The 21,705-nt window shown below is 41.9% G+C and overlaps 1 protein-coding gene across 1 annotated transcript in view; it reads left to right on the top strand.

The window, feature by feature from the left end:
• LOC113615596 (solute carrier family 22 member 4) overlaps window positions 1–21,705 on the top strand; it is a 49,498-nt gene that overhangs the window by 20,872 nt on the left and 6,921 nt on the right. Inside the window, exons 4-8 of the mRNA XM_027098170.1 lie at window positions 4,305–4,476; window positions 8,291–8,417; window positions 11,639–11,733; window positions 20,155–20,369; window positions 21,278–21,460. Of these exons, the coding sequence (XP_026953971.1) occupies window positions 4,305–4,476; window positions 8,291–8,417; window positions 11,639–11,733; window positions 20,155–20,369; window positions 21,278–21,460 (792 nt within the window). The remainder of the gene's footprint in view (window positions 1–4,304; window positions 4,477–8,290; window positions 8,418–11,638; window positions 11,734–20,154; window positions 20,370–21,277; window positions 21,461–21,705) is intronic.

The raw sequence follows: 21,705 nt of genomic DNA, 5'->3' as shown, positions 1-21,705 counted from the left end.
ATGGCATCTTCCTTTATAACATTGGCTACCCGGAAGCTCAGGCTGTATCAACTATGCAGCCTTTATCAGCCACACAGTTTTTTAATGGAGATATCGTTTGCATACCATAATGTTAACTCTTTAAAGGTGTATAATTCAGTGGTTATCAGTGTATTCACAAAGTTGTACAATCATCAACTCTACCTAACTCCAGAACATTGTCACCACCTGCCATTAGCAGTCACTCCCCCACACTCCTCTCTCCCCAGGCCCTGGCAACCACTAATCTACTTCCTGTCTGTGTGGATTTGTCAATTCTGGATGTTTCTGATAAACGGAATCATACAATATGTGGCCTTTGTGACTGACTTCCTTCACTTAATGTTTTCAAGGTTGGTCCATGTTGTAGCATGACTCAGTATTCCATTGTATGGAGATGCCACATTTTGTTCATCTCTTCATCAGCTGATGGACAACTGGGTTGTTTCCACTCTCTGACCAATTTGGAGAATGTTGCTATCAACATTTGAGTACAAGTTTTTTGTGGATCTGTTTTCAGTTCTCTTGGGTATGTACCTAGGAGTGGACTTGCTGGGTCAGGTGGGAATTTTATGTTTTACCATTTAAGGAACTGCCAGACCATTTGCCAAAGTGATCCATTCATTACATATTTTTGTTCTTTTCTCCAAGGCATAACTTTTCACCTTTCTTTGTATTTTACTTTAACGTTACCATTATTTTATTTTATTCAAATTATAAGCTACCTCAAAACCTTCAAGGGATGAGGTGGGATATAAATACATTAAAAAGATGCTGAAATTTGCTGGCAGCCCTTGTTTGCACTGAACTGTGTGAGGGAAGAACCAGGGGGACCCAGGGAGGAGGAAGGACTCACTCCTGTCTGTCGTCAAGGGGCTCACATCTGGTCAACAGAGGCAGCCATTGCAGTTGTTATAGAGAACGTGGGTCATGGCCTAGGAGTGTTGGGAGGAGCTCCTATAAATTTTCTGGGTATATGCAGAAATAGGAAAGGTTACTTTTAACTAGAATGATCTGTGAAAGTTTGTAGAGGAGAGAGAGGAAGCAAGGGAATATCTGCTGTTTTGATGAGAATTCGGAGTATTTTCCGGGGAGCAAAGAGGGCTTCTGCTGTCTTCCACCGGGTCTCTTGGTCAAAGGCACTGTACTTTCTAACATTCCCCTGACATCTGGCACATGTCAACCGTTTGAGCAGGATGAAAGAATTAATTATTCCTGAGTACCTACCACATGCCAGACACTTGACTAGGCCCTTTATCTACATTATCTCAGGCCTCATAACAATAGCTCCATGAAGTAGGACTTATCAAAGTCACTCTAGTAGCAAATGAGCATCAAGGAGCCCAGGCTCTGCACATGACTAATGGAGGCCACTCCTATCCTAGGACCCTTGGGTCCTACCCCATATCCTGGCAACCGCACCACAGTCTTGTTTCTTGAGCTGGGGTCTGCAGACCTCTGTTTGTCATTCATGGAGTGGCAGGTCCTGCCTCCAAGTGAAATGGATCCAGTGGTTCCTGGGCTGACTGCCACAGAAGGGCCCTGATCAACATGGTAGTAAGCCTGGCACTCTCTGAGTCACTCCCTCTTGGAGAAAGTGCTCAGATTCTGGTGGCGGTGACGGGCAGTGGGCAAACACTCCTGGCCAAGACATGCCTCTTTGGCTTAGATGTTAGAGTCTCACTCCCAAGTGGTACTCAGAGGCCCAACCAGACCAAGACCAAGTGGGCTTTGTCCTAGGAGTAAAAACCTAGGCGGTAAAGGAGGCCAGGACAAGGATCCCCAGTCAGCGGAGCCAGAAGTCACCAGTCACCTATCTCACTGCCAGCTGAACACATGGAGTTTCTGGCACCTGCAGGCCGTGAAACGTCTGCAGGAAACAGGACTCCTCTCCCAGTGTCCCTCAGAGGGGGCTGGTTGGCCTCTAGTGAGTTCAAAAACCAGCCCAGGTGGGGAAAACACAAATCCTAACTTCTAAAAGGCAGGTGTGGCCTCACCCATCTCCCACACGTCTCCACTAGGACCTCAGTTGAAGGACTGCTTGACAGGGCCAAGGCTTTGCTCCCAGGTAATTTTTTTTCCTGGACAGTATCCACAGGTCAAACTGATCAGGCTTAAAACCTGGCTGTCCCACTTAGTACATATGTGTGAATTTAGGCAATTTTCTTCAACTCTTTAAGTCTCAGCTGATAATGTATAAAATAGAAGTAATATTAGTTCTTATATAATTGTTGTGAAGATTCAAAGAGATAATATATGTAAACACTCAGTCTGGAACCTGGCTCGAAGTGCCTACTCAAAACACTGCTAGCTATGAAGATGATGATGAAGATGATGATGATGGTGTTCAAGGCAGGGTGATTGTCTGAAAGGTCAGTGAGCAGGAAGTCGTGCTAACAAGGAACTATTCAGGTTTGTGCCATCTGTGTTGCTCCACAGAAAGGCAGAGGGGTAGATTTATGAAGCTTCTGTCCCCCATGGGTACTCTGCAAAGTTAGAACAACTCTGTTCTGGCCTGAGATCCAAGCTTAGAGGGGGAGATTATCCAAGAATCCAGTGGTGTAACTTCTCTCTCTTCTCTCATCAGGGTCATGGAAGTGTGAGGGAGCTCCCTTGGTCTCATGAGTCTACAAGATTCTCACTTGGTCCTGGGCACTTTCTCTTTTCCACAGTCACATCCTCTGCTGCTTCACCTCTGGATCTCTGCTTAGGAATAAATCACCCCCTATTCATTCTCATGTCATAATAATCACAGCCGAAGTGTTTAGAAACCATGGCATGGTGAGTCTTCTTATGGAGTGGTAGGAAGGTCATTAATGAGGTAAGAAAAGATCTGGAAACAATAGTCACGATCCTGAAAGAAGTCTGGCCCTATTCCTGGAAATGAGCTTAGAGGCTGAGAAATGCCCTGGGTGGTTAGGGCTGTTGTCTGCAGTCCAGGTTGTGAGGGGTACACAATCCTGGCCATTTCTATCAGTCTGGCTTTTAGAAATGGCTGTTCAAGAGGGAACCACTGAGGTACATCTTCAGTTATGCTGAGTGAAGAAGAAGAAGAAGAGAGGTGAGGACAGGAACAGGTAGGAGGTGAGAAAGGAAAACCAACAGAAGTAGTAATTTTACTGCTTCTCTGGAATTAGCCCTTAATTCCTTAGCCTGGGTTCAGGGCATCTAAACACGATTGAAAAACTCTCTCTTGAAAGCCAAGCCTGAATGACCTTCGAATGATCTATTTTGTAATTTCTGGGCTGCTTCTCGGTAGTGGTGGGCAGATCTCAAACAAAAGACGGAGCTGTTGCCTTTGGCCAGATCTCCGCCCTGGGGCAGAAGACCAAGAGTGAACTCTGGGTAAAGGGCCTGGAGTTTTGTGACAACAGAAGGAGCTTGTTCTTGGACTCCCTGTCTCAAATCAAGCACTCCAAGGAGCAGGCAACATCTCTGGAAGAAGTGGGGCTGAGCGATCCAGTGTGGTGCTGAGCAGAGCAGGAGCCTTTCCCAGAACAGGGCCGGATGCCAAGTAGTCTTGGACCTTTGTGGTGTTCTGGGAAAGCTCTGTGAGCTCCTTCTGTGTGTGGACAGCTCCAGGGCTGCCGCCTACCAGGCGGGAAGAGCAGCTTCTTCTTGTCTTTCATTGGGCTGTATGGACTGTGACTGCCTGGGGCTGAGCCCTGGGCACAGTGTAGCTGCAGCAGAATTCAGTTCTGGGTGCTGGGGCCCTGCTCTGTGCACCTCCAGAGCCAGCTGGATCCTCTTTATCATTTCTCAGGGCTCAAGGGTGGCTAAGGGTGTCCTAACACAACTCAGTAACCGAACTCTCCACTGTTTCCGAGAGACCCTGTCTGCTTATTTACAGTGGAGAATTGTGGGAAAGGCTGAATGCCCCATAATCCACTCGCCCTCAGAAGAGTCCCCCCACCCCCCCAACCCCGGTCTCCTGGGACACCCTTTCTGCTCCTTACCCTGGGGCTCTTACTTTGGAAATGTGGCATCCTCAGAAGAGGTTACCTCTTAGGGCTGGGAGTGATGTTCCTATGACATGAGGAAGCCTTTAAAAACAAAATCTGTGGCTCCTTTAAAATCTCATGAAAACTCATCCTTCTATGAGGTGGTAAGTCTTGGGTCACGTCCCACCTTCCTCCACCCTGACCGCTCCTGCTCTGGGCCATGAGGCAAACACCTTTTCCCTTTTCTAAGTGGTTATGTTTTAAACTCTAACTGTCAGGTAATGATGTAAAAAGCAAATATTAAAGTGAGTTAAAATGCTAATACTCCTCCCTTGTTTTGAACAGGAACAGAAATTCTTGGCAAGTCAGTTCGTATTATATTCTCTACGTTAGGCGTGTGCACATTTTTTGCAGTTGGCTACATGCTGCTGCCGCTGTTTGCTTACTTCATCAGAGACTGGCGGATGCTTCTGCTGGCGCTGACGGTGCCGGGGGTGCTGTGCTTCCCGCTGTGGTGGTGAGTGTGGCTCCGTCCCAGACAGCCCCCTGCTGCAAGCCAGCAGCCTGGAGCCCAGAGCCTGGGGCTGACCATGGCGTGGGCTTGCTGATCTCAGTGGAACGGGCTGGGGCCTCGAAGCCCAGAGACCGTTTGGCTCTTTGGGGTGGGCCTATGTGCTGGGGTTTGATTCCCCACCATCCCACAAAGCACCATTCTCAGGAAACCCGGTCCCCCTGAGGCTCTCCCCCCCCCCCCCCCCCCCGCTTATCTGTTACTGGTGGTGATTGTTTGTGGAGATGGTCTGTTGGATTTTGTTATTTTTAACTCTGCCCCCCTGCTCTTCTGACACTTTTCTCTCGCTAGGAAATCTTTTTCTCCTCATGGCTACAACTAATGTAACTTCCTCAAACTTCCCTGTCGCGTGATGATTAGCGTCTGAGATGTCACTGTTTATCTGCTTTGTCTTGAAGGGCGAGAGAACTCCTTCTGTTTAATGAGTTGTTAGAGAAAATGTTCTCTTCTCTCTTCCCACTACCCTTCAACCAAATTTTGGCACGTCAGTGTGGGAATAACAAAGTGTTGAGACACTGGCCCCAGTTTCACCCAGTATGGCTATGGAGAAGATTTTAGGTGAGAGAACAAATTAAGAATGATGGAATAAGGTCGCAGCCATACCCTTTTGGGGGAGGGATTCCCCATTTCTTTGATTTTTCCATATTTAAGCAAAAGGAAAGGGGATTTTTCCCATTATTGGGTCTGGTGGTCTCTCTCTCTCTCATTAATTAGTCCTGGTTTGGTTTCATGAGGTCAACATCAAATCTCCCAGCAGTGACTGGTTTTACTGAACTGGTTTATCTCTACCGGCTCACACACAATGAAAGTTTCTCTGATCGTTTTTTAGAGCTCAGAGGTTAGACTAGCCCTCGTGGTTGCCCTGTCCTGTGGACACACTGCCTGAGGAAGTTTCCTAGAAGGGCCTTCATCTTGCTGCAACTGTTAGGCAGCTGTAGAGGCTGACAGGTAGTACATCTTGACCTTGTTGGACCAGATGGCTCTTGTTAGACCACTCCAAACTACTGTCCTTTTATGACTTCTAAGACTGCTATGATTTACCAGTGCAGATTCTTGGCATGGGTGTGTATGGGGGAGAGAGAACACTTTTTTTTCTTACTTCCCTAGAATTTGAGAGACAGTGTGTTAGAGGTTAGATACTCTTCCGATTTCCTGACCCAGTCTGAGAGCAGGGCAAGTTTCTGGAATGAGAGTCAGCCCAGCTGCAGCAGCATCATCATTAGCATCATCATACCCTCTGTCCCTCTCTCCACAACCCCCTGCTCACTGAATTTATTTTAAAAGATGTCTTGTCTTGAGTCTCTCAAGACACAAGACAAGATTATTCAAAGGTTAGTTTCTGCCTCTTCCAATGAATGATTTTAGTAATCTGTGTTCTTTGGCTCTAGTTGTCACTTTGGCATAAGAGACCAGTACTTTTAAAATATGTTATAGTCAACTTTATTACTGTATGATTCTACCAGAGAGAGAGAGAGAAAGAGCAAAAATAGAAGGGCCCTGACTGACCGTAAGGGATTAGTAGGGATTTTAGTTTGTGGGGCTTGGATCTTTGCCTCAGAACCAAATATCACAGCAAGGAACAGCTCTGATAGGTCAGCCTCTTGAGTTTCTAGCACAGAAGGTCCATCCCACAAGGAGCTGCCTTACTCTTTCCCTGAGAAGAGTTGTTCCTCTATTGCCCATGGGCTGGTTGGTAAGTGTTCCTAGCTGTGGGCACATTGTACCAGGGACAGGACTGCCCCAGACAGAGGGCAACCCGGGGCCAGGACAAACATGCTAAGTGCTTGTCCTAAAAGTTTAACAACAGTTTTACCATTTTCCTATAAAAATAAAATAGCTTTCTTTTGAACATCTTGTCCTTGAAGGTGGGACTTCCTGAAGCAATGCCCATCCATCCGGGTGGGCTGAGATGATGTGGGGATTGCTTTGAGCTACTGTGACCTCTGCTGCCTACTTAATATGTATTATAGACTCTCCAGCAACACCCTTCCCCTGTTCAATTTGAATTAAATCTACCGAGAGGCTATAGTGTACAACCTTATTTGGCCCTCCACTAACTTGAAATGATCAGCTAGACTTAATTCTTTATGCACCAAGAAACCATGGCAATTCAAAAGTAGAGATCGCAGCAATCCTGAGTACAGTGGGCTGAAAATGGAGCCACTGCAGGTGGTTTGGGGATTTTTTATGTCCCAAATTTCTTTTAAAAGGCTTGGCAGTAAGTGATCACAGGTACCAATGGACTATGTGTGTAGTGGGTGGGGAAGGAGCCCATAGGTGCAACATGGGGAAAGCTTTGCAACATCTAGCTGACTAAACGTTAGGAACCTGAGACCGGCGATGGCACTCTGAGCTTGTAGTAAGAAAGGTAGGATATTTCTAAGAACAACCTGGTTGGGGAAAGATACCTCTCAGAAGTAGAAGTGCCCATGCTGTATGTAGTGGCTGTGGGGTAAGACCTCTAATTCTTCACTAATACAGTTGCCAGTAGCCACATGCAACGATTTAAATTAAAATTAATTAAAAGTAAATAAAATATAAAATTCGTTTCTTCAGTCACACTAGTCACACCAGCTCAATAACCACATGTGGTTAGCAGTTGCTGTATTGGGTAGCGCAGATACAGAACACCAGTGGAAGTTCTCTTGGACAGCACAGCTCTAATTACTGAAACGGAGTGGCCTAACATCATCACAGTTGCTACAGGGACCAACCAAGGGATATATGCCAAAAAATGCAGACTGGGTTCATTTTTCAACCCATATGCTTGTAGTAGGCTAGGGACAGAAGCTGGGGCTTGGCTATTCGATACGTTGTGTTTTGCTCTGAGATAATTCCTATTGAGGCTTTGGAGGGGCCTATTAATTATAGGAGGACTATATCTGCTACATATAATTTATTTTCTAGGATAACTTAATACTGACAAATAAGTAAGGAAAACAAGAGCTGGCAGAAGATTGGCTAAGCAATTCTGAGAAATAAAGATTAGGAAAAAATAGAAAAATTAAAGTATAATAAAAATAAATAGAAATAGAAAAATTAGGAAAGAATATAAGTCAACCATGTTTGAGCATTAGTTAAAAATGTGGATAGATTTTGTAATAAAAAAATATGTTTCTAACTAACACAACATTGTTAATCAACTATACTCCAATATAAAAAAAATTTTTTTAATGTTTCTAGGCATTAAAAAAATAAGACCACATTGGCTTTGGTCTGGTTTGCGTACTCACTGAGCTGAGAATCTGTTGAGAGCCATGCGGCAGCCCACAGGAAGGTGTCAGTGCACTTAACCTCCTCCTCTGACTGCAGGAAAAGCCTGAGAAACACAGATGCCCTCTTTTACCCAATAAACTTGTGAGCATCACCAGCTGGGCACCAGGGATTCTCCTAGGGATAGACACACTGAAAAGATACTAGACTGTGTTTCTTTTATGAGCCACACCGGCTATGAAGTTGTGGATGGTGTTCTCCAGGTGCCCTGGCTTAAACATACCCAGTTAATGTTACCCCTTATAGTGTGGCTCTGGCTTTAAGTACAACTAATGATCTGTCTTTTGATTTGATCATAACTTTGAAACTTGAAGGTGCTTTTATTTATTCCTACAAATAATGGAAATCTTATGAGGCCCCCCTCTTGATGTTCTTTAAAAAGACAAACTAGAATTTTACAAAATAAAAATGATTCGGGGGCAACTTACAGTTGATAGCATCAACCTTGCTACTGTGAAAAATTATAAAACATTCAAATGAATTTTAGGTTTATTCCTGAATCTCCCCGGTGGCTGATATCCCAGAGAAGATTTAGAGAAGCTGAAGATATCATCCAAAAAGCTGCAAAAATGAACAATGTAGCTGCCCCAGTGGTGGTTTTTAATCCTGTGGAGGTAAGGATTTGCACATGTTTCCTCCTGAGATCAGTTATGCATTCTTTTTCTTTCAAAGTCTTCTTTGAAAGAAGAAGTAAAATTTATTTATTTATTTGTTTGTTTTTGGCTGCGTTGGGTCTTTGTTGCTGCACACAAAGTGTTTCTCTAGTTGCAGCGAGTGGGGGCTGCTCTTCGTTGCAGTGCATGGGCTTCTCATTGCAGTGGCTTCTCTTGTTGCAGAGCATGGGCTCTAGGCACGCGGGCTTCAGTAGTTGTGGCACATGGGCTCAGTAGTTGTGGCTTGTGGGCTCTAGAGCGCAGGCTCAGTAGTTGTGGCGCACGCGCTTAGTTGCTCCATGGCATGTGGGATCTTCCCGGACCAGGGCTCGAACCCATGTCACGTGCATTGGCAGGCGATTCTTAACCACTGTACCACCAGGGAATCCCCAGTTATGCATTCTTGATTATGGAATTTAATTTGATTCAATAGGTTTTTGAGTGCCTATTATGTACCAGGCACTGTTCAAGGCCTTAGAGACACAATGATGATGAAGTTCTGAGCCCTCCTCAAAGGGCTGTGCACCAATTAAGTGCAATAATATATGTAAACTGCTTAGCATATAGCAAGTGTTGATTAAATATTAGTTCCCTTCCCTTTTGCAAGTTTATCTCCAACTTTTTATTGGTCTTGCTCCACACCATTGATGCAGCTACATACTGGTGATTTTTGAATGTCCAGATTAAGAGGGAAAAATGTGTTTGAGGGGTATTCCACCCATGGGCTCCCCACTGTACTCTGAATCTTACCAAATTCTGCTGGGGAAGCTGTACATGTCTTTAGTCTTGCTATGTTGTGTCTAGAACCTTAAGGCCTGAGAGCACAGGCTGGAGGATTCACCCCTGCAGGCAGGAGGCCACAAGGAAAAGCAGATATTCAGTGGAAGCAGATTCGCTTCCTGCCAGTCAGTGAGGATTCAGTGTCCTTGGCCATGCCTCGTCAGCTCCTAGAGAAAACAAGAAAAATTAGAGACACAAGGAGCATAGAATGTAACCAAGAGTGTTAAGAGGATTAGATGGAAGGTAAGTGATGACATGAAGGAGGAAGTCCCCAAGGAGTGGACACTGTGAGCCAGCAGAGAAAGAGAGTAGAGTGACTCAGAGCTGAAGAGGCAGGTCCAAACAAGGGAGGACACTTAGATGGATGGAGAGGATGGGGCAATGGCACTCCTGGCCAGAGGGTCAGGAACTGCTCAGGACACCTCAAGAAGACTATATGCTTCTTAGTCTTTATGCTTGCCCTACCCCAGGACTTTGGAGGGTGGCGAGCACGCCAGTGCTCCACCCTGAGAGCTTCCTCCATTCCTGGCCTTTGCGACCTCTGACAGAAACAGATACCCTGGTGATGGCTGGCGGATTAATTACAGTGGCTATGAGCCCAAGCTCTCAGAGGGCTGCCAGAACAAATATGTCTTAATCCTTTGCTCTTCAGATCAAGAATTCCATTCCCAGCCTTGGTCAATATAACTGGATGCCTGATCCACAGGTCCTGTCTGTGCCTGGTACCACTCCCAGAACCTTCCAGGAGGACTGCTAGTTCCCAGTAGTTTATGCAGGGGCTTTCTTTGTTGGGATAACAGTGTTATACTGCCAGGGGCATGTTCTAGAATTGTACACTCCACGTAGTGCAAAAGCAAAAAGGTAACATGGCTGTGAGCTGAATGAGGAGGTGTCTGTTTTTGGAAAGAAGGATGCTAATATTTGGGAAGCACCTGCTACAAGGGCAGGTCTGGCACTCTTCCCTCCTTTGTAGTAAAAATTCCTTCCTCAGCCTCTTACTGAACACACATAATAGGGCCACAGAGTCATTGTACTTTATCCTGAGGAGATGAAAGGCTCCACCTCAGAGCCCTGTAACTTTTTAGTTTCAATTCTTTTTTTTAAATTGAAGCATAGTTGATTTACAATATTGTGTTAGTTTCAGGTGTACAGGAAATTGATTCAGTTATATATACATTTTTTTTTCAGATTATTTTCCACTATAGGTTATTAAAAGTTATTGACTGTAGTTCCCTATGCTATATAGTAAATCCTTGTTGCTTACCTATTTCATGTATAGTAGTTTGTATCTGTTAATCCCATAACGCCTAATTTATCCCTCCCACCCTCCTTCCTTTTGCCATTGGTAATCATAAGTTTGTTTTCTATGTCTGTGAGTCTGTTTCTGTTTTGTATGTAGATTCATTTGTATTATTTTTTTGATTCCACATATAAGTTATATAATATTTATCTTTCTCTGTTTGACTTATTTCACTAAGTGTCATATTCTTTAGATCCATCCATGTTGCTGCATATGACAATATTTCATTCTTTCTTATGACTAGTATTCTATTGTACATATATACCATATCATCTTGAGCCAGTCATCTGTTAATGGGCACTTGAGTTGTCTCCGTGTCTTGGCTATTGTAAATAGTGTATTGATAGTTTCAATTCTAATAAGCTTGATTATCTAGATTCCTAACACATGACAAGTTAACTTCAGTAAATTAAAAGTAAAGGAAGGAAGCCCATCAACAGTGGTATGAAATTGCCACCAACCACTGACAGCTCACATCTTTTCCTCAATGGTGCAGTAATTATAGTAATAGTTAAAATGTATGGGGCATCTACCATGGTTCAAGTACTATGCTAAGATTTATATATATGATCTCATTTAATCTTCTCAACTCTTGATTATTATACCCATTTTACAGAGAGGTAAACTGAGGCTCATAGAGGATAAATAGTAACTTGCCCAAGGTCCCCTAGTTAACCCATGTGTGTTCTGACACTGAAACAACAACAGGACAAGTATGAAAAGCAGATATGGACCTCAAGGCAGTTTGGGTCTATATGGCGCTACCCACTCAACAGGCCCTAATGCTCAGTGTGATTAAGGTCACCCATAATGATGCCCATGAGTCAAGGCAAGGCTGTGTTAGCAGTCAGGCTTTATATAAAGAGACAGTGAAGCCAATGTTATATATTTTAAAGGCTTCTGTCTAAAATGGGCCACAAACATTTTTAAACGTTATAATAAGCATCATATATTTAGATGCCCTTATTCCCTGCAAATTCCAGACTTCTGAGCATGTTGAAAGTGATGTGAGACATACATGCATAAGAATATATTGTCATAGCCAAATATACTTCCTCACCACCTCTCAATTTCATGGTTGTGTGCATTACTTTAACAACAGGAGGTAACCCCCGTGAAGCAGGAGAAAGTTTTCATTCTGGACCTGTTCAGGACTCGGAATATTGGCACAATAACAATTATGTCCTTGCTGCTATGGTAAGTAATAAGAGATCTGGAAATGCGACATACAGAATGTAAATATACAATTGATTTTCTTTAATTCAGGGAACAAGGTCAAGGCCTGGGTCTTCCTGAGGCAAAATTAAAATTTTAGAATTCTAAGTTATTTGGAAAGGCTTCAATTTAATTCATGGAACTGGATACTGAAAAAAAATGTCACAGGGAACAATATTTAGGTCTGCAATACTGTGACCCACTGGGAAATCGTTCCCTGCTCCTCCTAGAGTTACTGAGATTAAAACTAATGATGTCCCTGATGCCTGAAGCTGAGACGCTAATTCAGCTCCTGCTTCCAGAAGCTATACTGACAATTAATCAGTGAAGTTAGAACACCCTGAATCCCCACTGCCTGCATTGGAGTTTTGACAAGCTTTTTATACTTGCTCATAGGAATCTACTGAGTGATTTTAAGGCCTAGAAATAACGAACTGACTTTGTAGGCAAGATTTAATAATGTATCTGCCAAGAAATTAGGAAGAAGACAAAAAGAACATGCCTACCCCATGATGGCAGCACAAAAAATGACGGTAATCAGAACAGGTAGAAGATGGTGGTGTGGAAGGATGCAGAGTTCGCGTATCCTCACAACTACAGCGTCTGCCAGATGGTGGTGGGGGACCCCAACACCCAAGGAGATGGGAAGAACCCCCAAGCGCACCAGTAGAACATGGGAGGACTGAGCGGGAGAAGGAGAAGTGGAGGCCAGACAGGACTGGCACCCCTAAGGGGTGGCTCAGAGTTGGGGAGAGGTTCCCACGCCTGGAGGGACCCTCGGGGGCTTGGATCAGGGGGAGCACACCCAGCGTTTCCCCTGCCGAATGGGCTGGGGAAGTCTGCCCAGCTCTCGGGCCAGGTCCTATGCTCTCAGAGGTCCCCTCCAGGCTGGGTTGGTCCTGGGGGTGTAGGAGGGAGGCTGGTAGAGAACAGGAGAGGCAGGTGGAAGGGGCCCTCCAGGATGGGAGAAGCAAGAGAGGAGCAGAGGGTATTTGCCCTACCCAGTCGAGCCCAGGAAGCCTGCTGGGCTCCCAGGTGGGTTCCCCCACCCCCTGAGACCAGAGGCGATGGGCACGCCTGAGCCCCTTCTTCTCTGTTGAGCCTAAGCCCCACCCCCAGTGCCCCCCAGGGCCTTTTCCAGCCCTGTGGGTCCTAAGCATAGGCCCTGCGCACTGCCCAAACCTTGCCCCTGCTTAGGCCCTGACCTCCACAGCCAAGGCTTTTTCCACCTTTTTTTTTTTGTCCATCTCTTTTTTAATATCATGGTTCTGTTTTACCTTCTGGCTGTTGTTTCACCTATATTTTTATTTTTATATTTTTTCTAACATATCTGTCAGTTTCCTAGTCTAATTTTATTTTCTACTTTGTTATTGTATTTTTTTTTTTTTTTTTTGCCACACCACGCAGCTTGCGGGATCTTGGTTCACGACCCAGGGGTCGGGCCGAAGCTCCTGTGGTGGGAGCTCCAAGTCCGAACCACTGGACAAACAGAGAACCTCAGACCCCAGGGTATATTCATTGCAGTGAGGTCTCCTGGAGGTCCTCATCTCAGCACCAAGACCCAGCTCTACCCAACAGCCTACAAACTCCAGTGTTGGAAGCCTCAGGCCACACAACCAGTAAGACAGGAACACAATTCCAGTCATAAAAAAAAGGAAAAAAAATGAGACAGCAAAAAAATATGTCACAGATGAAGGAGCAAGGTAAAAACCTACAAGACCAAATAAATGAAGAGGAAATAGGCAATCTACCTGAAAAAGAATTCAGAGTAATGATAGTAAAGATGATTCAGAATCTCAGAAATAGAATGGAGGCACAGATTGAGAAAATACAAGAAATGTTTAACAAAGATCTAGAAGAACTAAAGAACAAACAAACAGATGAGCAACACAGTAACTGAAATGAAAAATACACTAGAAGGAATCAATAGCAGAATAACTGAGGCAGGAGAACGAATAAGTGAGCTGGAAGACAAAATGGTGGAAGTAACTGCCGAGAAGCAGAATAAAGAAAAAAGAATGAAAAGAATTGAAGACAATCTCAGAGACCTCTGGGACAACATTAAACTCACCAACATTCTAATTATAGGGGTCCCAGAAGAAGAAGAGAAAAAGAAAGGATCTGAGAAAATATTTGAAGAGATTATAGTGGAAAAATTCCCTAACATGGGAAAGGAAATAGTCACCCGAGTCCAGGAAGTACAGAGAGTTCCATACAGGATAAACCCTAGGAGAAACACACCAAGACACATATTAATCAAACTAACAAAAATTAAATTCAAAGAAAATATATTAAAAGCAGCATGGGAAAACCAAAAAATAACATACAAAGGAATCCCCATGAGGTTATCAGCTGATTTTTCAGCAGAAACTGCAGGTCAGAAGGGAGTGGCAGGATATACTTAATGTGATGAAAGAGAAAAACCTACAACCAGGATTACTCTATCTGGCAAGGATCTCATTCAGATTCGATGGAGAAATCAAAAGCTTTTCAGACAAGCAAAAGCTAAGAGAATTCAGCACCACCAAACCAGCTTTACAACAAATGCTAAAGAAACTTCTCTAGGCAGGAAGCACAGTGAAGAAAAAGACCCACAAAAAAAAACTCAGGGGCTTTCCTGGTGGCGCAGTGGTTGAGAGTCCGCCGGCCAATGCAGGGGATGCGGGTTTGTGCCCCGGTCTGGGAAGATCCCACATGCCGCGGAGCGGCTGGGCCCGTGAACCATGGCCGCTGAGCCTGCGCGTCTGGAGCCTGTGCTCGGCAACGGGAGAGGCCACAACAGTGAGAGGCCCGCGTACCGCAAAAAAAAAAAAAAAAAAAAAAAAGCAAAAACTCAAAACAATTAAGAAAATGGTAATAGGAACATACATATCGATAATAACCTTGAATGTAAATGGATTAAATGCCCCAACCAAAAGACACAGACTGGCTGAATGGATACAAAAACAAGCTGTCTACAAGAGACCCACTTCTTGACCTAGGGACACATAAAGGCTGAAAGCGAAGGGATGGAAAAAGATATTCCATGCAAATGGAAATCAAAAGAAAGCTGGAGTAGCAATACTCATATCAGATAAAATAGACTTTAAAATAGACTGTTACAAGAGATAAGGAAGGACACTACATAATGATCAATGGATCAATCCAAGAAGAAGATATAAAAATTATAAATGTTTATGCACCCAACATAGGAGCACCTCAATACATAAGGCAAATGCTAACAACCATGAAAGGGGAAATCGACAGTAACACAATAATAGTAGGGGACTTTAACACCCCATTTACACCAATGGACATAACATCCAAACAGAAAATAAATAAGGAAACACAAGCTTTAAATGACACAATAGACCAGATAGATTTAATTGATATTTATAGAACATTCCACCCAAAAGTGGCAGAATACACTTTCTTCTCAAGTGCACGTGGAACATTCTCCAGGGTAGATCACATCTTGGCTCACAAATCAAGCCTTGGAAAATTTAAGAAAACTGAAATCGTATCAAGCATCTTTTCTGACCACAATGCTATGACATTGAAAATCAATTACAGGAAAAAAACTGTAAAAAACACAAATACATGGAGGCTAAACAGTACGCTACTAAATGACCAAGAGATCACTGAAGAAATCAAAGAAGAAATAAAAAAAATACATAGAAACAAATGACAATGAAAACACAATGACCCAAAACCTATGGGACGCAGCAAAAGCAGTTCTAAGAGGGAAGTTTATAGCAATTCAATCTCACCTCAAGAAACAAGAAAAATCTCAAATAAGCAATCTAACCCTACACCTAAAGCAACTAGAGAAAGAAGAACAAAGAAAATGCAAAGTCAGTGGAAGGAAAGAAATCATAAAGATCACAGCAGAAATAAATGAAATAGAAATGAAGAAAACAATAGCAAAGATCAATAAAACTAAAAGCTGGTTCTTTGAGAAGATAAACAAAATTGATAAACCCCTAGCCAACCTCATCAAGAAAAAAAGGGAGAGGACATAAATCAATAAAATTAGAAATGAAAAAGGAGAAATCACAACTGAAACCACAGAAGCACAAAGAATTATAAGAGACTACTACAAACAACTATATGCCAATAAAATGGACAACCACAAAGAAATGGACAAATTCTTGGAAAGATACAATTTTCCAAGACTGAACCAGGAAAAATTAGAAAATATACACAGACCTATCACAAGTAATTAAATTGAAACTATAATTAAAAGTCTTCGAACAAACAAAAGTCCAGGGCCAGATGGCTTCACAGGCGAATTGTATTAAACATTTAGAGAAGAGCTAACACTGATCCTTCTCAATCTCTTCCAAAAAATTGCAGAGGGAGGAACACTCCCAAATTCATTCTACGAAGCCACCATACCCTGATACCAAAACCAGAAAAATATATCACAAAAAAAGAAAATTATACACCAATATCACTGATGAACATAGATGCAAAAATCCTGAACAAAATACTAGCAAACAGAATCCAACAACATATTAAAAGGATCATACACCATGATCAAGTGGGATTTGTCCCAGGGATGCAAGGATTCTTCAATATATGCAAATCAATCAATGTGATACACCATATCAACAAATTAAGGAGTAAAAACCATATGATCATCTCAACAGATGCAGAAAAAGCTTTTGACAAAATTCAACACCCATTTATGATAAAAACTCTCCAGAAAATGGGCATAGAGGGAACCTACCTCAACATAATAAAGGCCACATATGTCAAACCGACAGCAAACATCATACTCCATGGTGAAAAATTGAAAGCATTTCCACTAAGATCAGGAACAAGACAAGGATGTCCACTCTCACTACTCTTATTCAACGTGGTTTTGGAAGTCCTAGCCGTGGCAATCAGAGAAGAAAAAGAAATAAAAGGAATACAAATTGGAAAAGAAAAAGTAAAACTGTCACTGTTTGCAGATGACATGATACTATACATAGAAAATCCTAAAGATGCCACCAGAAAACTACTAGAGCTAATCAATGAATTTGGTAAGGTTGCAGGATGCAAAATTAATGCACAGAAATCTCTGGCATTCCTATATACTAACAATGAAAAATCAGAAAGAGAAAGAGAAATTAAGGAAACAATCCCATTTACCATCACAACAAAAATAATAAAATACCTAGGAATAAACCTGCCTAAGGAGGCGAAAGACTTGTACTTAGAAAACTATAAAACTCTGATGAAAGAAATCAAAGATGACATAAACAGATGGAGAAATATACCATGTTCTTGGATTGGAAGAATCAATATTATGAAAATGACTATGCTACCCAAAGCAATCTACAGATTCAATGCAATCCCTATCAAACTACCAATGGCATTCTTCACAGAATTAGAGCAAAAATTTTACAATTCGTATGGAAACACAAAAGACCCTGAAAAGCCAAAGCAATCTTGAGAAAGAAAAACAGAGCTGGAGGAATCAGGCTCCCTGACTTCAAACTATACTACAAAGCTACAGTAATCAAGGCAGTATGGTACTGGCACAAAAACAGAAATATAGATCAATGGTACCGGATAGAAAGCCCAGAGATAAACCCATGCACATATGGTCACCTAATTTACAACAAAGGCAGCAAGAACATAAAATGTAGAAAAGACAGCCTCTTCAATAAGTGGTGCTGGGAAAACTGGACAACTACAGTAAAAGAATGAAATTAGAACACTACCTAACGCCATACACAAAAATAAACTCCAAATGGATTAAAGACCTAAATGTAAGACCAGACACTATAAAACCCTTAGTGGAAAACATAGGAAAAACACTCTTTGACATAAACCACAGCAAGATCTTTTTTGACCCACCTCCTAGAGTAATGGAATGAAAAACAAAAATAAACAGATGGGACCTAATGAAATTTAAAAGCTTTTGCACAGCAAAGGAAACCATAAACAAGATGAAAAGACAACCCTCAGAATGGGAGAAAATATTTGCAAATTAAATGACAAAGGATTAACCTCCAATATATACAAACAGCTTATGGAGCTCAATATCAAAAAAACAAACAACCCAATCCAAAAATGAGCAGAAAACCTAAATAGACATGTCACCAAAGAAGACATACAGATGGCCAAGAGGCACGTGAAAAGATGCTCAACATCACTAATTATTAGAGAAATGCAAATCAAAAGTGCAATGAGTTATCACCTCACACCAGTCAGAATGGCTGTCATCAAAAAATCTAGAAACAATAAATGCTGGAAAGGGTGTGGTGAAAAGGGAACCCTCCTGCACTGTTGGTGGGAATGTAAATTGATACAACCACTATGGAGAATAGTATGGAGGGTCCGTAAAAATCTAAAAATAGAACTACCACATGACCCAGCAATCCCACTACTGGGCATATACCCTGAGAAAACCATAATTCAAAAAGAGACATGCACCACAATGTTCATTGCAGCACTATTTACAATAGCCAGGACATGGAACCAACCTAAGTGTCCATCATTGGATGAATGGATAAAGAAGATGTGGCACATATATACAGTGGAATATTACTCAGCCATAAAAAGAAACGAAATTGAGTTATTTGTAGTGAGGTGGATGGACATAGAGTCTGTCGTACAGAGTGAAGTAAGTCAGAAAGAGAAAAATGAATACCGTATGATAACACATATGTATGGAATCTAAAAAAAAAAATGGTACTGATGAACCTAATGGCAGGGCAGGAATAACGATATAGACATGGAGAATGGACTTAAGGACATGGGGTGGGGAGGGGGAAGCTGAGGAGAAGTGAGAGTAGCATCAACATATATACAGTACCAAATGTAAAATAGTTCGCTGGTGGGAAGCAGCTGCATAGCACAGGGAGATCAGCTCCGTGCTTTGCGATGACCTAGAGGGGTGGGACAGGGAGGGTGGGAGGGAGGCTCAAGAGGGAGGGGATATGGGGATATATGTATGCATATGGCTGATTCACTTTGTTGTACAACAGAAACTAACACAGTATTGTGAAGCAGTTATACTCCAGTAAAGATCTATTTAAAAAAAAAAAAGATTACATAGCATTAAAAAAAAAAAAAAGAACTAGTAGCCTCCTGCTGCAGCTAGTCTAATTTTAGAGCCATCTTGTATTGCAATTAGAAGTCATCAATGACAGAGTTTATGCCCCTGAATTAAGCAAGTGTGTCCTGGGCATGTGGCTTTCATCACAGTAGATCTCCTTAGTTCTTACATGTCATCAGGTATCACTGATGCAAATGTACCTTGAGCAGTGGCACTACTGAGCCAATAATAAACTAATCACTAATTTTATCTAAGCTGCTCTTATTACCAAATGTGGAAAATCACTAAGATCCCAGAGCAATAAAGTTTCATTTTTTGTTTTGTTTTGGATTAGCCCTTGTGCTACCCAACTTAGTAGAGTATGTGTAAAAAGATCCGACATTGTTCCTGAAAACATTTTTCAGGTGTCCTCTGCTTTTCAGTCATGTTGATAATAAGTGCATTTCTGCACAGGGGAGTTTGCATAGTGTAGTGTTTTTTCCACAGAGAAACTTTTATGTGGACGTTAACTATAATGACAGGATATGCAGTGTGCACTCTGTGATACCTTTTATGGGACTTTCACTTTCTTCCCTACTAAAGTGAGTTTTACTAAATCAATTGGAATTTACTATTAGTGGATCCCACAGTATTACCTATATTTCTTCTTCTCCTCCTCCTCCTCCCCCTCCCCTTTGCCTTCCTCTCCTTCTCCTTCTTATTCTTTGGCGGGGGAAATGACATATGGATTTTATGTTCACTGATGTGACTGACATTCTTTCTTCAAATAATAGCTCTGAAGGAATGAGAATATACAAACTCTCCTATTGAAACTTGAAATTAACTAGATTAGGATAGTATTCTTGAATATTGGTATATCTAGACTAGTGCTGTCCAATAGAACTTTCTGCAATGATGAAAATGTTTTATATCTTTTTTGTCCCTTATGGTAGCCACTAGCTGCATGTGGCCACTAAACAATTGAAGTGTGGCTAGTGCCAAAGTGAGGGACAAAATTTTAAATTTTATTTAATTTTAATTTATTTACTTTTTCTTTGGCCATGCTGGGTCTTAGTTGCAGCACGCGGGATCTTTGTTGCTGTGTGCGGGATCTTTAGTTGCGGCATGTGGGCTCTTAGTTGCGGCATGAGGGCTCTTAGCTGCAGCATTCGGGATCTAGTTCCCTGACTAGGGATTGAACCCTGGCCCCCTGCATTGAGAGCACAGGGTCTTAACCACTGGGCCACCAGGGAAATCCCTAATTTATTTACTTTTAAATAGCCATATGTGGCTATTTGTAAGACAGCAACATCTAGACAATTTCCTGACCATCATGAAATTGTAAAGAGACTCAAGCCATCCTTTTGTCATTTTTGTCTTTTGTCTTTCAGGATGGTCACCTCAGTAGGTTACTTTGCTCTGTCTCTCAACACTCCTAATTTACATGGAGATGCCTACCTGAACTGTTTCTTCTCTGCCTTGATTGAAGTTCCAGCTTACATTACAGCCTGGCTGCTACTTCGAACCCTACCCAGGCGTTATGTCATATCTGGAGTACTGTTCTTGGGAGGAGGTGTGCTTCTCTTAATTCAGCTGGTGCCTGCAGGTAAGAAGTTATCCAATATTAACAGCTTACCAGAAAAAATCCACACCTTGACAGGGCTAATTATTAGTCCCTGTTCCCTATTTATGTAGCCTTTACATCATAAGTCATTCTTAAGTCAGTTATACAAGTGATAACTAACTCTGTGATTTCCCATGTTCAAAATTACTCCCTTCAAATAGTTAAGAGTTAACCTTAGAGAATCAGAAATCACCACCTGAGAAGGAAGAGTAATGCTCCCAGTCATCCCCTTCACAGAAACATTCACCTAAACCCTCAAACCTCTTTCTGAGTCATAATCCCAATTCCCAATTTCTTGGTACTTTCTTGGTATTTTCAAACCTTCTCTCTGATGTGTATATTCAAGTGTTAGAGTTGGTAGTACATACCAGTTCCAGTATAAATTCAGTGATTTTTATGGTCTGTAATCTTTAAGTAGTTAGAGAGCACATGAAAAGATATATGCTTCTCTTTTCCCCTTATGTCTAACTTTCTCATATTGTTAAAATGTTAAGTCAACAGATTTTTGATATATAGTACTATGCATAGAAATATATATTTCTTAATAATAATAAACAGGATAAAAATGATTGGTCCTTCTCTTCGAAGATTAAACTTAACTGTATTAACATGCTAACAACTGACTATGAAACTGTTGTAATAAATAAAGGTGGACAAGGTCACAGAATGCATAAATGATCTAGAATAACAGAAGAGCGAAGCTCAAAGCAACCCTTCACGCTCCATCTTTGTCCATGTCCAATTAGTAAGGCTTTGAAGAGACTGTATAATTTGGGGAATATCTTTAGATTATAAAACATTCCTATACAAGCAAAAAGGACAATTCAAGCAACTGTTAAGAAAGTATCACTTCTAAAAGCACCTCTGTTTACACTGGATTTCTTTTCCAGATTACAACTTCTTGTCCATTGGTCTGGCCATGTTAGGAAAATTCGGGATCACCTCTGCCTTCTCCATGCTGTACGTCTTCACTGCAGAGCTCTACCCAACCCTGGTCAGGAACATGGCTGTGGGGGTCACATCCATGGCCTCCAGAGTGGGCAGCATCATTGCTCCCTACTTTGTTTACCTTGGTGAGATGCTTCTTATAAGTCTATTCTTTTTTTAAATATAAAAGTAATAGGTTTTCATTATGAAAAATGCAAACAGCATAGAAAGTACTGGAAAAAGCACAAGTTCACCTCTACTCTCTTAGTTCCCCAAATCACAGCCCTCAGAGGAACTACTATTAACAGTTTGGTGAGTAGCCCTTCAGACATTTCATTTTGCACTATATATATATATATATATATATATATATATATATATATATATATAT

This window comes from Aethalodelphis obliquidens, unplaced genomic scaffold, assembly GCF_003676395.1.
Source record: "Aethalodelphis obliquidens isolate GAN/ISIS:26980383/991018 unplaced genomic scaffold, ASM367639v1 scaffold4, whole genome shotgun sequence".
In the NCBI taxonomy this organism is placed as follows: domain Eukaryota; kingdom Metazoa; phylum Chordata; class Mammalia; order Artiodactyla; family Delphinidae; genus Aethalodelphis; species Aethalodelphis obliquidens.
Note: the sequence above shows the minus strand (reverse complement) of the source record. Positions and strands in the feature narration are given on the sequence as shown.